General features: G+C 51.8%; 1 protein-coding gene and 1 pseudogene across 5 annotated transcripts in view; one reads left to right on the top strand and one right to left on the bottom strand.

The window, feature by feature from the left end:
• Nucleotides 1–18,339, bottom strand: part of KLHDC4 (kelch domain containing 4) — a 31,336-nt gene that overhangs the window by 3,786 nt on the left and 9,211 nt on the right. The window contains exons 5-8 of one of the 5 annotated variants that reach the window (XM_002694759.6): nucleotides 16,884–17,020; nucleotides 5,443–5,535; nucleotides 4,282–4,441; nucleotides 90–165 (exon numbers count right to left, since the gene is read on the bottom strand). In XM_002694759.6, coding sequence (XP_002694805.1) covers nucleotides 90–165; nucleotides 4,282–4,441; nucleotides 5,443–5,535; nucleotides 16,884–17,020 — 466 coding nt within the window. The other 4 variants (XM_059877392.1, XM_024978912.2, XM_024978910.2 and 1 more) reach the window with 4 other exon arrangements.
• On the top strand, nucleotides 5,880–14,071 carry LOC107133324 (large ribosomal subunit protein uL1-like; annotated as a pseudogene).

An 18,339-nucleotide genomic window follows, 5' to 3' on the forward strand; every position in this document is an offset into this window, starting at 1 on the left:
GGGGCTCCCCACCAGCCCCAAACCCTCTGCCCACCTTCCCGCCGACACACAGCCGCCCACGTGGCTTGTCCCTGGCACAGCGCACACACCTTTGCTCCCATCCTCAGCCTTCAGCAGGAACATGTCGGAGTGCTGGGTGCCTCTGTCCACATCTTTCCTGACTCTCTGCAAAAGGAACAGGGAGCCGTGAGAACAAGTGCCACACCACGCCATGCACAGCCCCTCAAGCTCGTGGTCCCAGCTCCTGTGGAGGCGACTCGGGAGCCTTCACTCAGATCAGCTTCAAAATCTGAAACACGACAGGTTCCCTCCAAGCCCATCCGCACAGACAGAGCCCTCTGCTCAGGGCTACACCTGCGGCCGAGAGGCGAGCGCTGCTCGGGGTGGACGGGCTGGCGCGGGGACCTCTCCTGTCATCACACAGCCACCCTCTGCCTTCACCCCACGTGCCCTCCACCCCCATCACCTCCGAATATCAGGACTCGAGCTGTGGTCCAAGGACCGGATGAAACTGCAGACGCCGGCACAGCCGCTCGGAGGCTGCGCCGAGCTCTCAGCAGCACCGCCTGCCTCACACCAGGCCCACGGCCCGGGCAGACATGTGGCTCTCTAGAGCACACCCAGTGTGCACACTGCGCCTCCCGTCAGGGCACAGGCGTCTGGACGGCAACCTGGCAGGTTGGCTCTCCTGGGGGCTCCAGCTGCTGGGGCAACAGCTTTTACTTCCAGGTCTTTGTCCTTCAAACTCCCGATTTTTAATAAACTCTTAACTTCAGAGTATTTCTACATGTACAGAAAACCTGAGCAGCTGGTACGGAGAGTTCCCATATGCCCTGCACCGTTCTCCTTCCTGTGATCCCGACTGCGTGGGTGCGTGTGGCACCATCAATGAGCCACACTTGAGCCCATGGCTCACTCACACTCCTGTTCTCCCCAACGTCCTTCTCCTGTCCCAGAGCCCACCAGGCTGTCGTGGATCCTAAGGCCTCCTGGGCCATGAAGACTGCTCAGACTGGCCTGTTTCTGGTGACTCTGAGGTTGAGGAGTGCTGGTTGTGTGTCCTGTAGAGCGCCCTCCACTGGGACCCGTCCGACACTGTTCTCATGACTGGACAGGCTGTGGGTTCCGGGTGGGCTCTCAGAGGTCAAGTGCCCCTCCATCCCACCCCACCAGGGGTGCGTGCTGTCACCGTGGCCACCATCGCAGACGTGGACCTGGGCCACCTGGCTGAGGTGCTCACCAGGTTTCTCCATGGTCCAGTCACCGCCCCCACCCCAACTTTCCAGCCTGTCCTCGTGGGAGGAGCGTCCCTCTGTGCAGCCCCTCTAACGGGGGCTGCGGGTCGTGTTCCACCTCCTGGAAGGTGGAGGGTCTGCCTCGGGGTGGAACAGTGCACAGGGCGTCTGCCTCTCCTCCTCGTGTATGAATTTATTCAGTCACTGGCTTGTCATCTGGCTTGCACCCATGCACCATCGGGTCTCCTCTGGACTACAATCCGACACCACCTGATTCACTCCGCTGCTCACACGCCTCCAGCTCTGCCCCTGGGGACCCTCTAGGGCGGGTCCCAGGCCCATGATGTGCCCCACTGGCTCAGATTTCTTGAGTTTCCTGGGCTCCGGCACCGTTCACACACTCCCTGCCCCAGTTCTGGAATTGGCCGCTTCCCCGCAGAGCCCTGGGACTTCACTGGACAGTCCTTGAATCCCAGGTCTGGGTGCGAGGCCTTATCACTGGGCAGTATGGTTTTGTTCTCTCAGCTGAAGTGCACACGTAATTCATCTTGTCTTGTTTACTAATGAGTATGCGTTGTGTTTACTGTAAAGGGAAAAGCTATTTTCCTTTTAGAAAACGAAACAATCCCCATTCCGTGACTGGACTATGGCCTGAGCGTCCTAGAACCAAGGACGAGGCCAGGCCCCTGCCTCCTCTTTTATCCGTGGGGAAACTCACAGTCAGGCGGCCAGCCTCTGCGTGCCACAGTCCTCAAGATGGACAGTCCTCCCGTCCTGCAGGCTGACCAGGAAGTGGCTGCCACTCCCAGGCCCACCCTCCAGGCCAATGCCCCCCACTCACGGGAGCTAAGCCCACACCGAGGCCTCACCCACAGGGGCACATAGGGGAAGTCGGCGCCGCAGGCAGGTCACTAGAAACCAGTTACAGCCGGCGCAGCCCTCCCCCTCGTCCCCTTACACCTGCGGTATCCATGGTATTGCTCCACCGACAGCAACCATCCTTCCTAGACCAATGAGCGGAGCGGGTCTTCCTCACCGTCACGTGTAAATACGCCCCCTGTGGCCTGTGAGCCAGAGCCCCTCCCAAGCAGGCGCTCTGCCCACCGGGTCAATGGCTTCCACATAGCGGCCAGGGTGCAAGGATGCTGCAGCCGTCAGGGCTCCTCCTGGTGTGCAACGCCCCCATTCCACCCCCTGATCCTCACGGGGGTGACTGGAGCCCACCCTGCGCTGGTCTCTCTCGTGGTGGCCTGTGCTGTCCTTCCCAGTGACGCCCAGCATGCTGGCACAACACTCAGCCCTCCCACTGGAAGACACGGGGTGGGCATGACGCCCGGGGGCTGTGGCACGTCCACCTGGGGTCTCGGCTGTTCTCAAGGGTGAGCGGATGTTGACTCCACAGAGTGGTGACTCGGGCGTGCACTTCACACACAATTCCTTCCTCTGCTCACACGGACATCTGAGAGACGTGTGCCAAGTGTGACAGCACTAAGCTGTCACAGCACAACCGTCAGTGACCCCAGAGCCCAGGACAGCCTGTGCACGTGCCCCCACGTCCTCCTGCCTGGACCACGAGCTCTGGACCATGTCCTGAGTCTCCTGCTGCCCCAGCCTCACACTCAGAGCCAGGCCCTTCAACTGTCAGCAGGAGACAGCCCTGGCGGCTCCCAACTTCGGTGCGCCTGGTCCCAGCAGGGGGCACGCTCTGGCACTCCAAGGTGGCACTGCAGCGGACCGGACTCCCGGCCACTCTGAGAAAGGACTCCCAACAGCACTGGGGGAGGACTGGAGCGGGGGTATGGGGGCACCAAGCTGAAGGACACAGAGCTGCCAGGGAGGGGCCAAGGGCCCCCACGTCACTCCCGGCCTGAGCACTGAGACACAGCAGCAGCCTGACAGCAGAGCAGAAGGCCTGGTCAGCACAGGGGACACCAGGGCAGGTCAAGGGCACGCTGGGCCGCCTCGCAGCAGGTGGACAAACAACCCTACTGTGTGTGCTGGGGGCGCCCTCTGGACAGGCCAGGACGCACTGCCATAAACCTGCCAGGACTGCTTCTTGGCTCCACGTCCGAAGAGTGAGGCACACGGGGCCTTCCTTCTCCGCCTGCCAGCACGACTGCCGGCCAGAGGCCGCCCTCAGCACCTTGGCAACAGAGGTCAGTCTTTATCACCACTTCACACTGGTTCTGCTGGACTGACAATGGCAGGGATTTTTCAGAACTGGGGTTGATGATGGCTGAGGTCCCCAGATGGACTGTTTGTGGAACGCAGAAGCCACCAAGAGGTCTATTCCCATGAGCTAAGGGCTTGCTGACACAGGCTGCCTCCCTGGATGCTGCCTAGCTCAACCAGACACCCCAGGATGGGTGGTAAGGGCAGGAGGAGCCATGCGCTGCTCCTGTGATGGGTGTCCCCACCCAGACGAACCACACCATCACACCCGCGTCTTTCATCAATTCTGGTAAACCCCCAAGAAGGCAAACAGACCAGCTTCTCATTCCATCCAATGCCAAGGCCTGGCATCAGTGGGCTCTGAATCGTGGTGCTAGGACTGCCCCCTGGCTGTCTGTGCAGTTGTAGAAGCAGCGGTGGGGAATGAGATCCTGTCTTGATTAAAGTGGGGTCAGCCTAAGGCGGCTTGCTGTTCATCATCTTGTTTGGCTCTGTGGAGCATGTGCTGTGATTAAGAGGCAGCCCTGGCCACAGCCCACGTCTCTCACATCTAGATGAGGCCCGGGCAGATCACAACTACAGAAAACTGACTGTTTTCCTTTCCAGAGCAAGGGCTGACCACTGGCTTAGTGGGGGTGGAGCAGAGAGGAAGGAGGGGGGGTGCACCTAGTGGCACACGGATGAGAACGCAGCAAGGCTGTACAGGACCTCAGTGTGTTCACAGAGGAGCAGACCACACACCTCTGTCCATGTCTCATCTAAACAACAGAAAAGACTCACGTTAAACTAACGTGCAATCTTATTTGAGGTTCTCATCGTTGGCAAGACTGAAAGCACAGCAGACAGAAGCCCCGCTGTGTCCCGCACGTCTTACCTGTTTTGAGTAGCCACCATAGATGATGATGTTGCCCTGAGGGGTGATGGTCATCTGGCAGCCCGACCGGGGTGTGGGTCCAGTCCCGGATGGGGACAGCTTGCTCCATGTAAAAGTGTCCAGGTTGAAGGCATACACATCATTGTAATAGATGTAATCTCTGTTGTAACACAGGGACAAAACAAAGGGGTGGCAACATGAAAACGTGAACTTCACTTAAAATAAAGGTGCCTTTCCTACACACTGTGCCTTCTGAGGCATTCCAAAAGGCACAGTGGCCCTGCTCACGCCACGCTCCCGGGACTTCAGGGGCAAAGCACTCAAAACACAGATGGGGCCTTGAGAAGGAAGACGAACGGGGCAGGGTGGGTCTGCCCAAGTCACACACGGGGAATGGTGCCCTGAAGGCAGGTCACAGGCAGCCGTGGGCAAGGGGCTCGGGTCAGAGTCACATGATGAGAGGTGGGCCTGCTTCCGCAGGAAGGACAAACGGACATGCGGAAGGAGCAAGCGGCTCCACCGTCGGACACGATTCCTGCCACTCCTCCTGCACTCAGGCACCCTGTCTGGGGCCCTGCGCCCACAGGCAGGCCACTGTGGCGATGGGAGACCCATCCACAGCAGGGCACTGGGAACGGGACGGGGGCGCATGTGGACTCTCTGACCCGCTCCCACCACCAAATGCACCCTTCCGTGGGAGCAAGGCTTTCAGTAGGTGAACTAAGGAAGCCGGGGGCTCGGTTCTTAAAGGACTTCATCACATCCCACTGTTTTCTCAGACTTCACGTGGCAGATATCTAGCAAAAAAATTCTACATGTAAGATAAATAAAACTGTAATTGAGTTCTCAAGGTCGAACTAATTTGTTTGATACAGATGATGACCACACAGATTACTCTTCACAAAACTTTAAGTTTTTTTGTACTCCTGAAACACTTCATAAACAGTCATTTTAACAATTATGAAGAATTCCACAACAGGGATAGCAGAGCAGTAAACCAAGCTCGGGGCCCTCCTGTGCGACTGCCCAAGCAATGTGCCCATGCCGTCAGCCCTTGCTTTAGGGATGGGCAGTGTCCTGCAAGTGTGTTCTAAGCGGCTCTTCCCAGAGAGCCCCCTCCTTACTACACTAGGAAAAGAGGACCCTCCTGTTGGTACTGACCTTGTACTCTCATGGAAGCCACCGAAAAGGATTAACTGTCTCTTCCAGGCCACCATTCGATGTCCACTTCGGCCTGAAGGACCACCTGGTGATCTAAAATTGAAAATATACAAAAAATAGGCACTTGGCAGGTGGAGGAGGAGGACGTGGAGCTCGTGAGCTCCCACAGACACATCAAAGCACATCTACGAGTAGAACGACTCACACAGAACATCTACTAAATGCCAGGCAGAAGACCTCAGACTTCCAAAAGCGCAAGAAAACCTCCACGTAACCAGGCAAGAGAAAGAAAAAGCAAACAAAATGAACGGATGTGAAAGGGGACCCACACCCATGAAGGGGCTGAGGAGCGGGAGAGGCTCTGCACCCAGGGCAGGCCCCAAGCGCTGCCCCCGCCACATGACCCACAAGCAGGCCCCAAGCGCTGCCCCCGCCACATGACCCACAAGCAGCCCCAGGTGCTGCCCCACCACATGACCCACGAGCAGGCCCAGGCGCTGCCCCACCACATGACCCACGAGCAGCCCCAGGCGCTGCCCCCACCACATGACCCACGAGCAGCCCCAGGCGCTGCCCCCGCTGTACGAGGAGGACACAGTCCACCACTACCACCAAGAGACCGCGAGCACCTGACAAGAGCTGCCCCCCAATCTGGGGAGCGCATGGGTGGCACTGGGCGCCAGCCACTGTCCTTGCCATCTCAGGAGCTCGCAAGCTGCCACCGCTAAGAAATTCAGAAGCAGGCACCGAGCACTGTCCCTACTGTTCCACAGGCCCACGGGCCCAGCGGCCGCCACCACTGCGGGGACCCACAAGCAGGCACTGATCACTGCCCCGTCATACCAGGCGTGTGCATGGGCCACAACACCCGCATGCCCCGTATCCAGGGAATAACAGGCAGCACACACGAGGAAAGGGGCAGAAGGCATCCAAGCCCGTATGTCGCAACAAAGACCAGGCGCAGCCCAATAAATACACATTTTTTCAAGAGTTTTACAGACAAGCAAGTTCAGTTCAGTTGCTCAGCCATGCGACCCCCACGGACTGCAGCACGCCAGGCCTCCCTGTCCATCACCAACTCCCAGAGCTTACTCAAACTCACGTCCATCAAGTCAGAGATGCCATCCAAAAGCTAAGGTAATTCAGCACCACCAAACCAGCTTTACGACAAATGTTAAAAGAACTTCTCTAAGCAGAAAAGGCCGTGAACTAGAAACAAGAAAGTTATGAACAGAAAAGCTCATCAGTAAAGGCAAACACACGGTAAAGGTAGGAAAGACCACACACAAATATGACACCAAACTCAGCAACCATGAGGAGCATATAAGTGTAGGATATTAGAAGTGCATTTGAAATTAACACCAGCAACTTGAAACAATCTTGTACATATAGACACAGACTGCTTTATCAAAGCCTCACAAGGGAGACTCCCTGGTGGCACAGTGGACAGGAATCCCCCTGCCAATGCAGGGACACAGGTTCGATCCCTGGTCTGGGAAGATCCCACGTGCCGCAGAGCAACTGAGCCCAGGTACCGCAACTACCGAAGCCCACGCACTCTGGAGCCCGTGTGCTGCGACTACTGAGCCCACACACCGCAGCTGGAGAGTCCACACGCCACATCTGAGGTCCAAACCAGCCAAATACATGAACAATTGTTTACAAAACTCACTCATATAACAAATTGCCAGCCACAGGTGTTAGCTTCTGCAAAAATCCCCCAGTGCGTTAAATGACACATTAGAGTAGATGGGCTTAAGTGATATTTGTACAACATCCCACCTGAAAGCAGCAGAATACACATTCCTCTCAAGTGCACATAGAACATTCTCCAGGACAGATCACAAGCTGGGTCACAAAGCAAGCTGCAGTAATTTTAAGAAAACCTGAAATCATATCAAGCATCTTTTCAGACCGTAACACTATGAGACAAAAATCAGTCATAAGAACTTTAAATAGCACAAACATGTGGAGGCTAAACAATGTTATTAAACAACCAATGTATCACTGAAGAATCAAAGAGTAAAAAAAAAAAAAAAAAAAACCTAGAAACAAATGACAACAAAAACACGGCAATCCAAAACTGATGGACATGGCAAAAGCAGTTCTAAGAGGGAAGTTCACAGCAATACAATCTTATCTCAGGAAACAAGAAGTGTCTTGAACAAAAAAACCTAACCTTACACTGAAAGCAACTAGAGAAAGAAGTAGAAACAAAACCCAAAGTTAGCAAAAGGGGAAAGAAATCATAAAGAACAGAGCAGAGACAAATGTAATAAAAAGGAAAACAACAGAAAAGATTAATGAAACTAAAAGCTGATTCTTTGAAAAGATAAACAAAATTGATAAGCCTTTAGCCAGACTCACCAAAAAAAAAAATGGGAGAGGGGTCAAATCAATAAAATTAGAAACTAAAAAGGAGAAGTTACAACTGACATCATGAAATATAAAGACTCACAAGAGACTACTACAAGCAATTATATGCCAATAAAATAAGACAACCTAGAAGAAATGGACAGATTCTTAGAAAGGTTCTGCTTTTCAAGACTGAACCAGGAAGAAGTAGAAAATATGAGCAGACCAATCACAAGTCCTGAAATTGAAACTGCGACTTAAAAACTTCCAACAAACAATAGTCTAGGACCAGATGGCTCCACAGACAAATTTTACAAAACATTTGGAGAAGAGTTAACACCTACCCTTCTGAAACTATTTCAAAAAACCGCAGAAGAAACACTCCAAACTCATTCCATGGGGCCACCATCACTCTAATACCAAAATTAGACAAAGATACCATAAAAGAAAATTACAGGCCAGTATCACTGATGAACACAGACACAAAAATTCTCAACACAATACTAGCAAACTAAATACAACAACATATTAAAAGGATCACACACCATAATCAAGTGGGATTTATCCCAAGAATGCAAGGATTCTTCAACATTTGCAAATCAACCAGTGTGATACACCACATTAGCAAACTGATGAATAAAAACCATATAATCGTCTCAACAGACACAGAAAAAGCTTTTGACAAAACACCCATTTATGACTAAAAATCTTCAGAAAGTGGGCACAGAGGGAACCTAATTCAACATAATAAAGGCCATATATGACAAGCTCAAAGCTAACATCATTTCCTCTCAAATCAGGTACAGAACAAGGATGTCCACTCTTGCCACTTTTATTCAACACATTTTGGAAGCCCTAGCCATGGTAATCAGAGAAGAAAAAGAAAAGGAATCCAAATTGGAAGAGAAGTGATTATCTGTCATTGTTTGCAGATGACATGCAACTATATACAGGAAATCGTAAACATGATAACAGAAAACCATGAAAAAAAAGAAAGAAGACTACTAGAGCTCATCAGTGAATTTGGTACGGTTGTAGGATACAAAATTAATACATAAAAACCTGCTGCGTTTCTATATACTACAATGAAAGATCAGAAAGAGAAATTAACGAAGCAGTCCCATTTATTACATCAAAAAATAAATAAATAAAATACCTAGGAATAAATTTACCTAAGGAGACAAGAGACCTGTACTCAGAATATAAGACGGAGATTAAAGAAACTGAAGATGGGGGGGAAGGGGAGGAATTGAAACTAACATAAACAGATGGAAAGACATACCACGTTCTTTGGAAGAATCAACGTTGTCAAAAAAGGATACTACCCAAGGCAATCTACAGATTCAGTGCAATCCCCATCAAATTATCAATGGCATTTTTCATAGAACTAAGATTTTTATAATTGTATGAAAACATAGAAGACCTCAAATAGCCAAAACAATCCCAAGAAAGAAAAACGGAGCTGGAGGAACCAGACTTCCTGACACCAGACTACACTACAAAGCTATGGTAACCAAAGCAGTGGGGTATTGGTGAAAGAATAAACAAGTAGGTCAGTGGAACAGAAAAGACAGCCCAGAAACAGATCTCCTAAGTACAGTCAACCAGGACTTCCCTTGTGCTCCAGTGGCTGAGTCAGCCTGCCACGGTTTCAGGGAAGACCATGCACTCCATGGGGCAACAACTAAACCCATGTGCCACACCTACTGAGCCCACGCGCAGCAACTGCTGACGCTCACTCGCCCTAGAGCCCGTGCCCCGCAGCAAGGCAAGCCACTGCAACGAGAAGCCTGCACGCCTGTGCACCGCAATGAAAAATGGTCCCCGCTCGATGCAATGAGAGAAAGCCTGTGTGCAGCAAAGGACTCAGCACAGCCAAAACCTAATTAATCAATTTTTTTTTAAAGTACAGCCAACTGATCTTTGACAAAAGAGCAAAGGCAATACAATGGAGCAAAGACAGTCTCTTCAACAAATGGTGCTGGATCAACTGGACGTCCAAATGCAAAAGAATGAACCTGGACACAAACCTTACGTGTCCTTTTGCAAAAAATACTCAAAATGGATCCCAGGCCTACATGTAAAATGACTGACAGACAAGCTGGCCTCCCAGGCTGCAGTGAAGAATTCACCTGCCAACGCAGGAGACATGGTTCAATCCCTGCGTAGGGAAGCTCCCCTGGAGGAAGAAACGGCAACCCACTCCGTATTGCTGCCTGGAGAACCCCATGGACAGAGGAGCCTGGTACGCTATAGTCTACAGGGTCGCAGAGAGTCGGACACGACTGAGTGACTGAGCACGCATGCAAGCTGGGCTGTATTAAAATTTAAAACTTATGCTCTGCAAAAGATGTATCAAGAGAATTAGAAGTCAGTCTGGAAGAAAATATTTGCAAAGAACACACCTGATAAAGGGCTGTTATCCAAAATAAACAACCCTTAAAACTCAAGAGTACAGAAACAAGTGACCCGATTTAAAAAGTGCTGACGTGGTCAAGCCAGGCCCATCTGCCAGCTACCTCTGCTCACCCTGTTCTGCGCTGGTGCTGTCTCCATCTGGCTCTCCCACCAACACAATCCAACCACCAAGTCCAGGCTACAAAGGATGGTTACAACCTGAGCCCCCCAGTCCAGCTCCTCTCTACAATTTCCACTTTTTTCTACAAAGCTTTCCCCCAAACCACGGGCCCTAAAAGATACAACAGAGACTCAAAATGAAAGAGAAGCTCGAGCTGCCCATCCCAGCATCTCCCCACCAGCAAATCTCAGATGAATGACTCATCATACGTGGCCATGAGGACCCCCAGGGTCCTTCCTTATTCCAATCTAGAACAAATCCCTTTCTCTCACCTTTCCTCGAAAGCCTCAGCATCCCAGTCTCTCTCTCCTAATGCCCGGTTTACTAACATTCCTTTTAACATGTCATTCAAACTGACCAATGTACTCAGCCATGGAAAGTCAACCAAAAACTATCTGTCCCCGTCAACTATATCCTGCTAATCCAATCTTTAAGCATCAGCCTTGGGGTAGAGTCACCATATGCAGATGACGACCAGGATTTCAACTTACTAAATCCTTCTTCCCTTCTACCATGGGCAGTTCTTCCAAATGCAACCTACAAGGAAAACTCAGCCCCACTTCAATTTCATCCTGCTTGATTTGGTCCACAAAGATGACTCTGAAAGCTGAATTTGCCAACCAACTTATTTGCTTTCCCCCCTAGCTTTTTATCACCCACAAACCGACTAAGTATGTTTTCTCATGTAAATTCATGATAAAAAACACCAGAAGGACAAGTTCAGAAGGAGGGGCTGTGCCAGGCCGCGACACCACAGGTCCACGCCTGTACTCTCTGCAGAGAGGAAGCAGCACTGTCCTCGGAGCGGGCTGCAGGCCACACCACCGCCCCATGCCCCCGTGCTGGGTGCCACGGTGACAAGCCCCAACATACAGCTACCTACACAACAGAGAAAGTGAATGAGAAGAACACCACCTTGCTGGGTGTGCAGCAGACTGCCTTTCTGAGGAACTTTCTGTTATAACACTTTACAAATATACAACCTGGGAAACAGGTTTTCATTCAAAAGCTAGTAGATTCGCTTCCAATTCTACTTCCGAAAAGGTACACAGGAGAGCACAAATGTTCCCAGTGCTACTCTAGTAACTGTGACTGCAGAGGCCCAGTGACCTACAGAAACAGTGCCAGCAAGCCAAGCCCCTAGATGACCCCCAGGGTGGCCAGGTCAGGGCCTCCCACCCAAGAATCTGAAGGGCATGTCATCCTTCCGTGGGCCAGGCACGGAGGACTCAATTAACTTTCCTGGCAGTAGCCAAGTACGGCTGTGTTTTGTAACCAAAATGGGAATTTTTTCCTATAAAAAGGCTCTATATACCCCATCAGAAAAATAAACTCACCCAAAAAAACCTGTTTATATTTCAATCTTCGACAGGCACTTTTCAACTGCCGTCACTCCTAAATATGGAGTCTTAAAAAATTCACATGTCCTACTCAGCCAGATCTATAAGCAGCACAAAAATACATGTGTCCTGCCGTGGGAGGGAGAGCTTTCAGCACATCCGAGTTACGTGTGGTGCGGCGCTCTGGCAGGGCATGCTGCCACTCAGCATCACCCAGGCCCTTTCCAACCCACCGCTGCAGTGACATTTACAGAAAATGCACACACATCAAGTAACTCCATGGGCTTCGGATACAAACAGAGCGTTAGGCACTCAGTATGCAAATGCGTCCCTGAGTTATTTTAAAGTTTACACCTTACAAAAGATATGCCATAGTACCACGCTGTTCCTGAGACATTTACTGAGCAGAGGGAAAAATTTCTCTCGTAACCCCAGAGATTCAAGGCCACACAGGCTGAGCTGATGGGTAACGATCTAGCGGCCCATCCTCAGAAAAAGAAGGGACCTTTCTGCAAGACTGGTTCTGACGTGGCCGGAAGCCGGACTCAAACCACAGGGAACAGCATCTTCCCCATAACCAAATAGGTACCTTCAGAATCTGGCCCCACTTTTCCAAGCACCACTCAAAAAATAGATTTGGGGAGTTATTAAGTATTTAATCACATTGCACAGAATAATTAGCAGCAGTTTCTAGAATCCAGGCAGCCTATCAGAGCTGTATCCTTCTTTAACTATTACGATCAGTACCGAAACCACCATTCGTGGGGGTGTTCATATAATAATAAACTACCACAGAGAAGTCTGTGCTGTGAGAGACAGGTGCTCAGTAGCTCAGCAGTGTCCTACTCTTTGTGACCCCATGGGCTATAGCCTGCCAGGTAGCTCCATCCATGGAATGTTTCAGGCAAGAATACTGGAGCAGATTGCCATTTCTTCCTCCAGGAAAGGCAGGAGACAGGACAGGTGGATAAATGTCAACTGCTGCCTTTGCACGTCCACAGAGCACAGCCCACTCTTCTCCCCTACTTTCTGGAGGAAATGCAGCTGAGCATAGGGAGACAGGCTGTATGTTATGAAAGTAAAAACAGGATTCGTAGACAGAATCTTAAAATCAGGTCAGTTGTGCAGGCACCTACCACCGAAGGCAGAGACTGAAGGGACTCTCAAAACATCTAGTAAAGCTGGTCACGCTTGCCGAACGTAAATCGGGAGGCTGTGCTGACATTTAACCTCTGGTCTCCTTGACATTAGTAACACCAGGACTTTTCCTCTTGTTTTCAAACTGTCGTGACGTCTATTAAACATTGCTAGAATGAAGAGCGTGCATAAAGGAAGACAGCCAAGTCTCCAAAGGGGCTACTCGTAAACGTGCTACAGACACATGGGTAGGGCAAACAGGAAGGACGAGGCAGACGTCTGGGAATCACCTGCTTCCCAGGAGAAAAGCCTGCTTAGAAGCCAAGAAGGGACTTCCCTGGTGGTCCAGTGATGAAGACTACGCACTCCCAACACAAGGGCATGGGTTCGAACACTGGTCGGGGAACTAAGATCCCACACCGTGTGGCGTGGCCCAAACAACAACGAAAAGAACTATGACCCTCAAACACTTCTCAGGACCATCAGGCTTAAGCCCACTCCCCGCCCCTATTCTCCATACACGCTCTGGGAGACCAGCAACACTGTGATAAGGCCAAGGCTGTGGGTATCCCCCATGTTGACATCAAGGCACTAAAGGAATTCAACAGGAATAAGAAGCTGGCCAAGAAGTATGATGTGGTTTTGGCTTCAGAGTCTGATCAAGTAGACCCCACAAATGTGGGGCCCAGGCCTGAAGAAAGCTGGCAGGTTCCCTTCCTTGCAGACCCACAATGAGGACACGGAGACCAAAGTGGATGAAGTGAAGCCCAGGATCAAGTTCCAGATGGAGATGGTGCTGGGTCTGGCAGTGGCTCCTGGCCCCATGGAGATGACAGACGAGGAGCTCGGGCATAATATCCACTTAGCTGTCAAGTTCCTGGTGTCATTGCTCAAGAAAAACTGGCGGAAACGTCCAGGCTTCATACATTAAGAGCACTGTGGATCAGCCCCCGTGCCAGTACTCAGGCATGGCTCCATAAACGCTAATTCACAAGCTGAAAAAGGTTCTACAGACCCCAGTGCCGATATAACCTGTCCTTGCTGCCTTCACTGTTGGGTGAACTTTTCTCTCTCTCTCTTTCCCTCAAACTACACCCAGAAGAGTAAAAAACATTTCCTAGAAAACGAAACTTTTCTAGGGGTTCTAATACTTTTCTAGAGAGCGGGGCCAAATCCTGGAGTCTGGAGAAACTCAGTTCACAGTGAACTCCTGTTGCACTTTTCCCAGGACTGGAGCCCACACCGTGTGGATTCCCCCGGGCTCAGCAATATTCCCCAGAAATAGCAAAACCAGCCTTCATTTTGGCCGCAGCTCCTTCCCTTTGCTTCTCGGTCACTAAGAAAAAATCACAGAGAAGCTGCCAGCAGTCACCGCTCTCCCCACCATGGCCCTTATGTCGGCGTGTTAATAACCAGGCCCAGTGACCAGCAGCAGCAGCCCCAAGACAAAGCCCACCCAGAGTAATCAGTCCACCGGCTTCTCTGCAGCTATGCTGGGCCTTCGTCAATTAGGCCCTCATGTCCCTGCCACACAAGTGGGGAGGTGCTTCCATTTTGCAATAAGTAGTAAATCACAGAAGCCATATCCACACTCTTTTTCATTGTGAAGGATCTAAGAGGCATTTTACGTGAGTTTTCTTACAGGGCAGCAGACGTTTTTCACATCAGTGAACAGTGCCTAAGATAAGCATGAGACCCGCTGGTAGGCGAAGCCTCCAGCTGAGATCCAAGGCCGTCTGCATCAGGGTCACTGAGGAGTGGGGAGGGGCTGCTGTCAAATGCAGATTCCTGAGCCCATTTTAAAGAGGCTCTGGATCAGATGACGTCTGGAGGGAGGAGGGCAAGAAGATGCATCTTCAGAGCTCCCCAGGCATCGCAGTCCAAGAATCACCAACACAGGTGTCCGCTCGGCTCTGAGCCCTCCTCACAGGCTGACAAGTCTCCCAGCCACTCCACCACCAACTTGTGTTATCAAACCTCCTGAGTCCTATAGGACACCCCCTCTTAGTGCAGACGAGGCAGCCGCCCCGCGGTAGTGCCTGCTGCTGTGAAGCAAGGATGGAGCCTGAAAACATGTAGAAACACCCCAGACAAGACCCCTGGGTGCTGCTCAGAGCTGTGCCCACAGTGCCACAGGAGAAGGCTCTAGGAACACACGCCCTCTGACTGGAAAGTCTACTTCTGGGCTAGTTTAAAGGTTACTGAATGACAAAAAATAAACTTAAGACTCCTAAGAGCAGGTATGTGAAACGTTCCTGGGGTATGGCGTGGGAGGGGGGGCCCTGAGGATTAGAAAGGTGTTAATTCTCCCTAGGTGCAATCTACAAACTGCAATCCAATCGAAATCCCATTAGAATGGTTAAGGACAGAACCTGAAAAATTGATCCTAAAGCTCTTATGAAAACAATGAGTGCATGGCAGAGTAATTTTAAGTAAATGAGAAAAACCTGGCTGTAAAACCATATAGCAATTAAAATGGAGCACGATACTAGAACAGGTACAAACAGAAGATCTAGGAGTCAGAAGAAAACTTGGAAACATCCAGACCTTTCTGGACCGTGTGTACACAAATGCACTTGTGTGTGCGTGTATGTGTGCACACATGTGGCCTGCAGCTCACTCTGGCCCACTCTGCAGGCACGTGTGTGTGCACATACACTCAGGCATGTGTTGCTCCGCATCTTCGTTTCTCGTGCATATACTGTATTTCCATATATGCTTTTCTGTATGAAATGAAAAGCAGTATCTCTTTAGGGTCTGTTCCTAAAGGTGAATGGGGTGGATGGCAGGCGTGCAACAGGAAGCTGCCAGCGCTCTAGCCAGCATAACCTTGCTTGCCTCGCCCACCCCACCAGACTGCCCCAACCTGCTCTGGGAGCCCTCGAGGCTGCTGTCTTACATCCAAGAGCTTGCTGCTGACCGCTCGACAGAAAGTCTCTATTCTGGACACAAGCTCACTCTCTGCTGTACAGCTGCCATGACTCCCCACTATCCTGGTGGCGTCATCCCCGCGAGACCGCGAGAGAAGGCTTCCTACTTACCATGCTCAGGCAGTCCCTCTCCTGTGGCTTCTGGAGTGTGGCTCACTGAGGACCCCTCCCTGAGACACCTGCCCCCTACCCATGGTGTCCGCAGACCCTGTAACAGCAAGAAAAGAGGCCACACAAGACACGCTGTCCTGGCCATTTTATGGACCACGCTGGGCTGGGCGGCACGGGGGCTCCAGCCCAGCGCCATAACAAGGGGAATGGAGGCAAAGAGAGGAAGAGGCGAAGCCAGGGACACAGCCTCCGTGCCCTGACTTCCACCCCGCAGAGACCAGGGCTCTGGTCAGTCGCACAGCTGCGCCCTGCCACTGAGCTCTTCCTAGAGCTCAGCACAGCTCTGCCCCTCTGCTCATCTCCTCACGAAGAACCAGAGACCATGGCCCAGGAGGCCGGCTTGGAAAAAAATCCATCAGACAAAAAGACAAGAAATAAAGCACCTGACACTTTCCCTGCCACACCACTCTACCCAGGCTGGAACAGAGGCTGAGCTGTGTCTGCACTTCCGTATTAGCATAGAGCAGCCTCCACAGTATTTCTTACAGAATTCTCCGCCTTCAGTTACAATCAACAATGAAGTAAAGACCTGCTCAGCAGGAACAACTTCTGACTCAGGACGGAGGCTTCAAATGCTTTGCAAGCGTCACTGAGCTAACAGCAGCAGAGCGCAGCTTGAGTGGGACTCTCAGCTGGGGCTGGAGTCCGTGGCCACGGGGAGCCCTGCAAAGGGCAGTGACTGTACATCTCCGGTGCCTCCCTGCTTCCTTGGAACGAACACCTGTCACAGACCTGGCAAGGCTGAAGGCCACAAGGCAGCACGTGTCACACACAGCCTGGCAGGCCACCGCGGGACATGCCACCACATGCCACCGCCATCACCATCAGGCCTGCACAATGTGCTTTCCCAGAGCCACGTGCTGTGAGCTCCAAATGCTGGCAGGGGACAGGCGTGGGCCCAGGGGTTGGGCTCATCACCCAGCACTTTACCTGACTTGCTCCCAGGTCTTGGTGGCCAAATGCAGCACCCAGAGGTCCTTGTAGTGGTAAAACTGCTCTCCGTCAGGAGAGGCAAACTCCCCACCAAAGATCCACAGCTGCCCACCACCCTGGGGCACCACCACGGCCTGTTGAGAGAATGGTGATGGGTCAGGGCACAGCCAGACAGCTTTCAGTCCAACTGGAGACCTCTCCCTGGTCACTCGGTTCCAAGCCCACACCCCAGCCTCAAAGGCGTGCCCCTCTGGTTCTGAAGGCCCAGGACTCACAGGTCACACGGGACTATGCAGGACTGCCTGGGCCGACAGAGCCACAGTCATTGGAGGCCAGTGGGCAATGGAGCCCCTCCCTGGAGGGCCCCCCACCCAGGGAGGGCATGGCTGGGGGAGACTCAACTTGGCTGCTCTTATGTGAATCACGTTGAGGGGACAGACTTCACAGAAATCACTTCTGCCAGTACCCCAAAAATGTGGGGGTGCTACCTAGTCAGTGAATGCCTGTAGGGGGCAGACGGAGAGCCACCCTGCCCTGGTGTCACCAGTCCCAGGGCTCTGGCAGCAGGGCAGGCCACTGGGCACATCTTCACACCAAGTGGCCGAGTAGCTCCTGGCCGGGGGCTCAGAAGCAGTGTCCAACGCAGCAGGCACTGTGTGGCTGGGACAGGAGAAGTGGGCTGGGGCAGCTGGATACGAGGCACGCCCAAGCATTCTGGGTGAACGCCTCCTGCCCCAGCAAACCTCCACGGACAAGCACACACTGGGCGGTCAGACAGTGGTTCCCAGGACGCCGCCTCCAGGCACCCTCGGAGCACCCCAGGCTTTCACTGCAGCACAGGCTGTCACTTAACTAAGCTTAATGCCGCAGAATTGTGGCTCCATCACCATGCCGCCCCTGCCCTGGACTAACTGGAGGGTCCCGGTGACACATGGAGGGTGATGTGGCCCCCCATGCCATTTCCACTCAGTTCTGTGCACCCTCTCAGCATTGACCTATCAGAAGACAAATCAACTTCCTGTGACTCTAAAACCCCAGTGATTGTAAGGAACTATTTCAAATCTTCAAACCAGACATGAAAATTAGCTTAGGCCCAAACATAACACATTTTTCTGAGTTTAAAGAAGTTTGGGTGGTATATTCACGCTTTGCGATACAACGCAGTTTTGAAATATCTTATTATAGAAGCTATTTAATGCCTGGGATAGAATTACAAACAATGCATCAACTGGGAAGAACAGTACAAAGAAAACACACACATATGCGCTCAGTTGTGTCCAACTCTTTGCAACCCCATCGACTGTAGCCTGCCGGGCTCCTCTGTCCATGGGATTCTCCAGGCAAGAATACAGGAGTGGGTTGCCATCTCCTCCTCCAGGGGATCTTCCCAATGAGGGAAGGAACCCCCAGCTTTTGTGTCTCCTGCACTGCAGGCAGATTTTTTACCACTGAG

Source organism: Bos taurus, chromosome 18, assembly GCF_002263795.3.
Source record: "Bos taurus isolate L1 Dominette 01449 registration number 42190680 breed Hereford chromosome 18, ARS-UCD2.0, whole genome shotgun sequence".
Lineage (NCBI taxonomy): Eukaryota > Metazoa > Chordata > Mammalia > Artiodactyla > Bovidae > Bos > Bos taurus.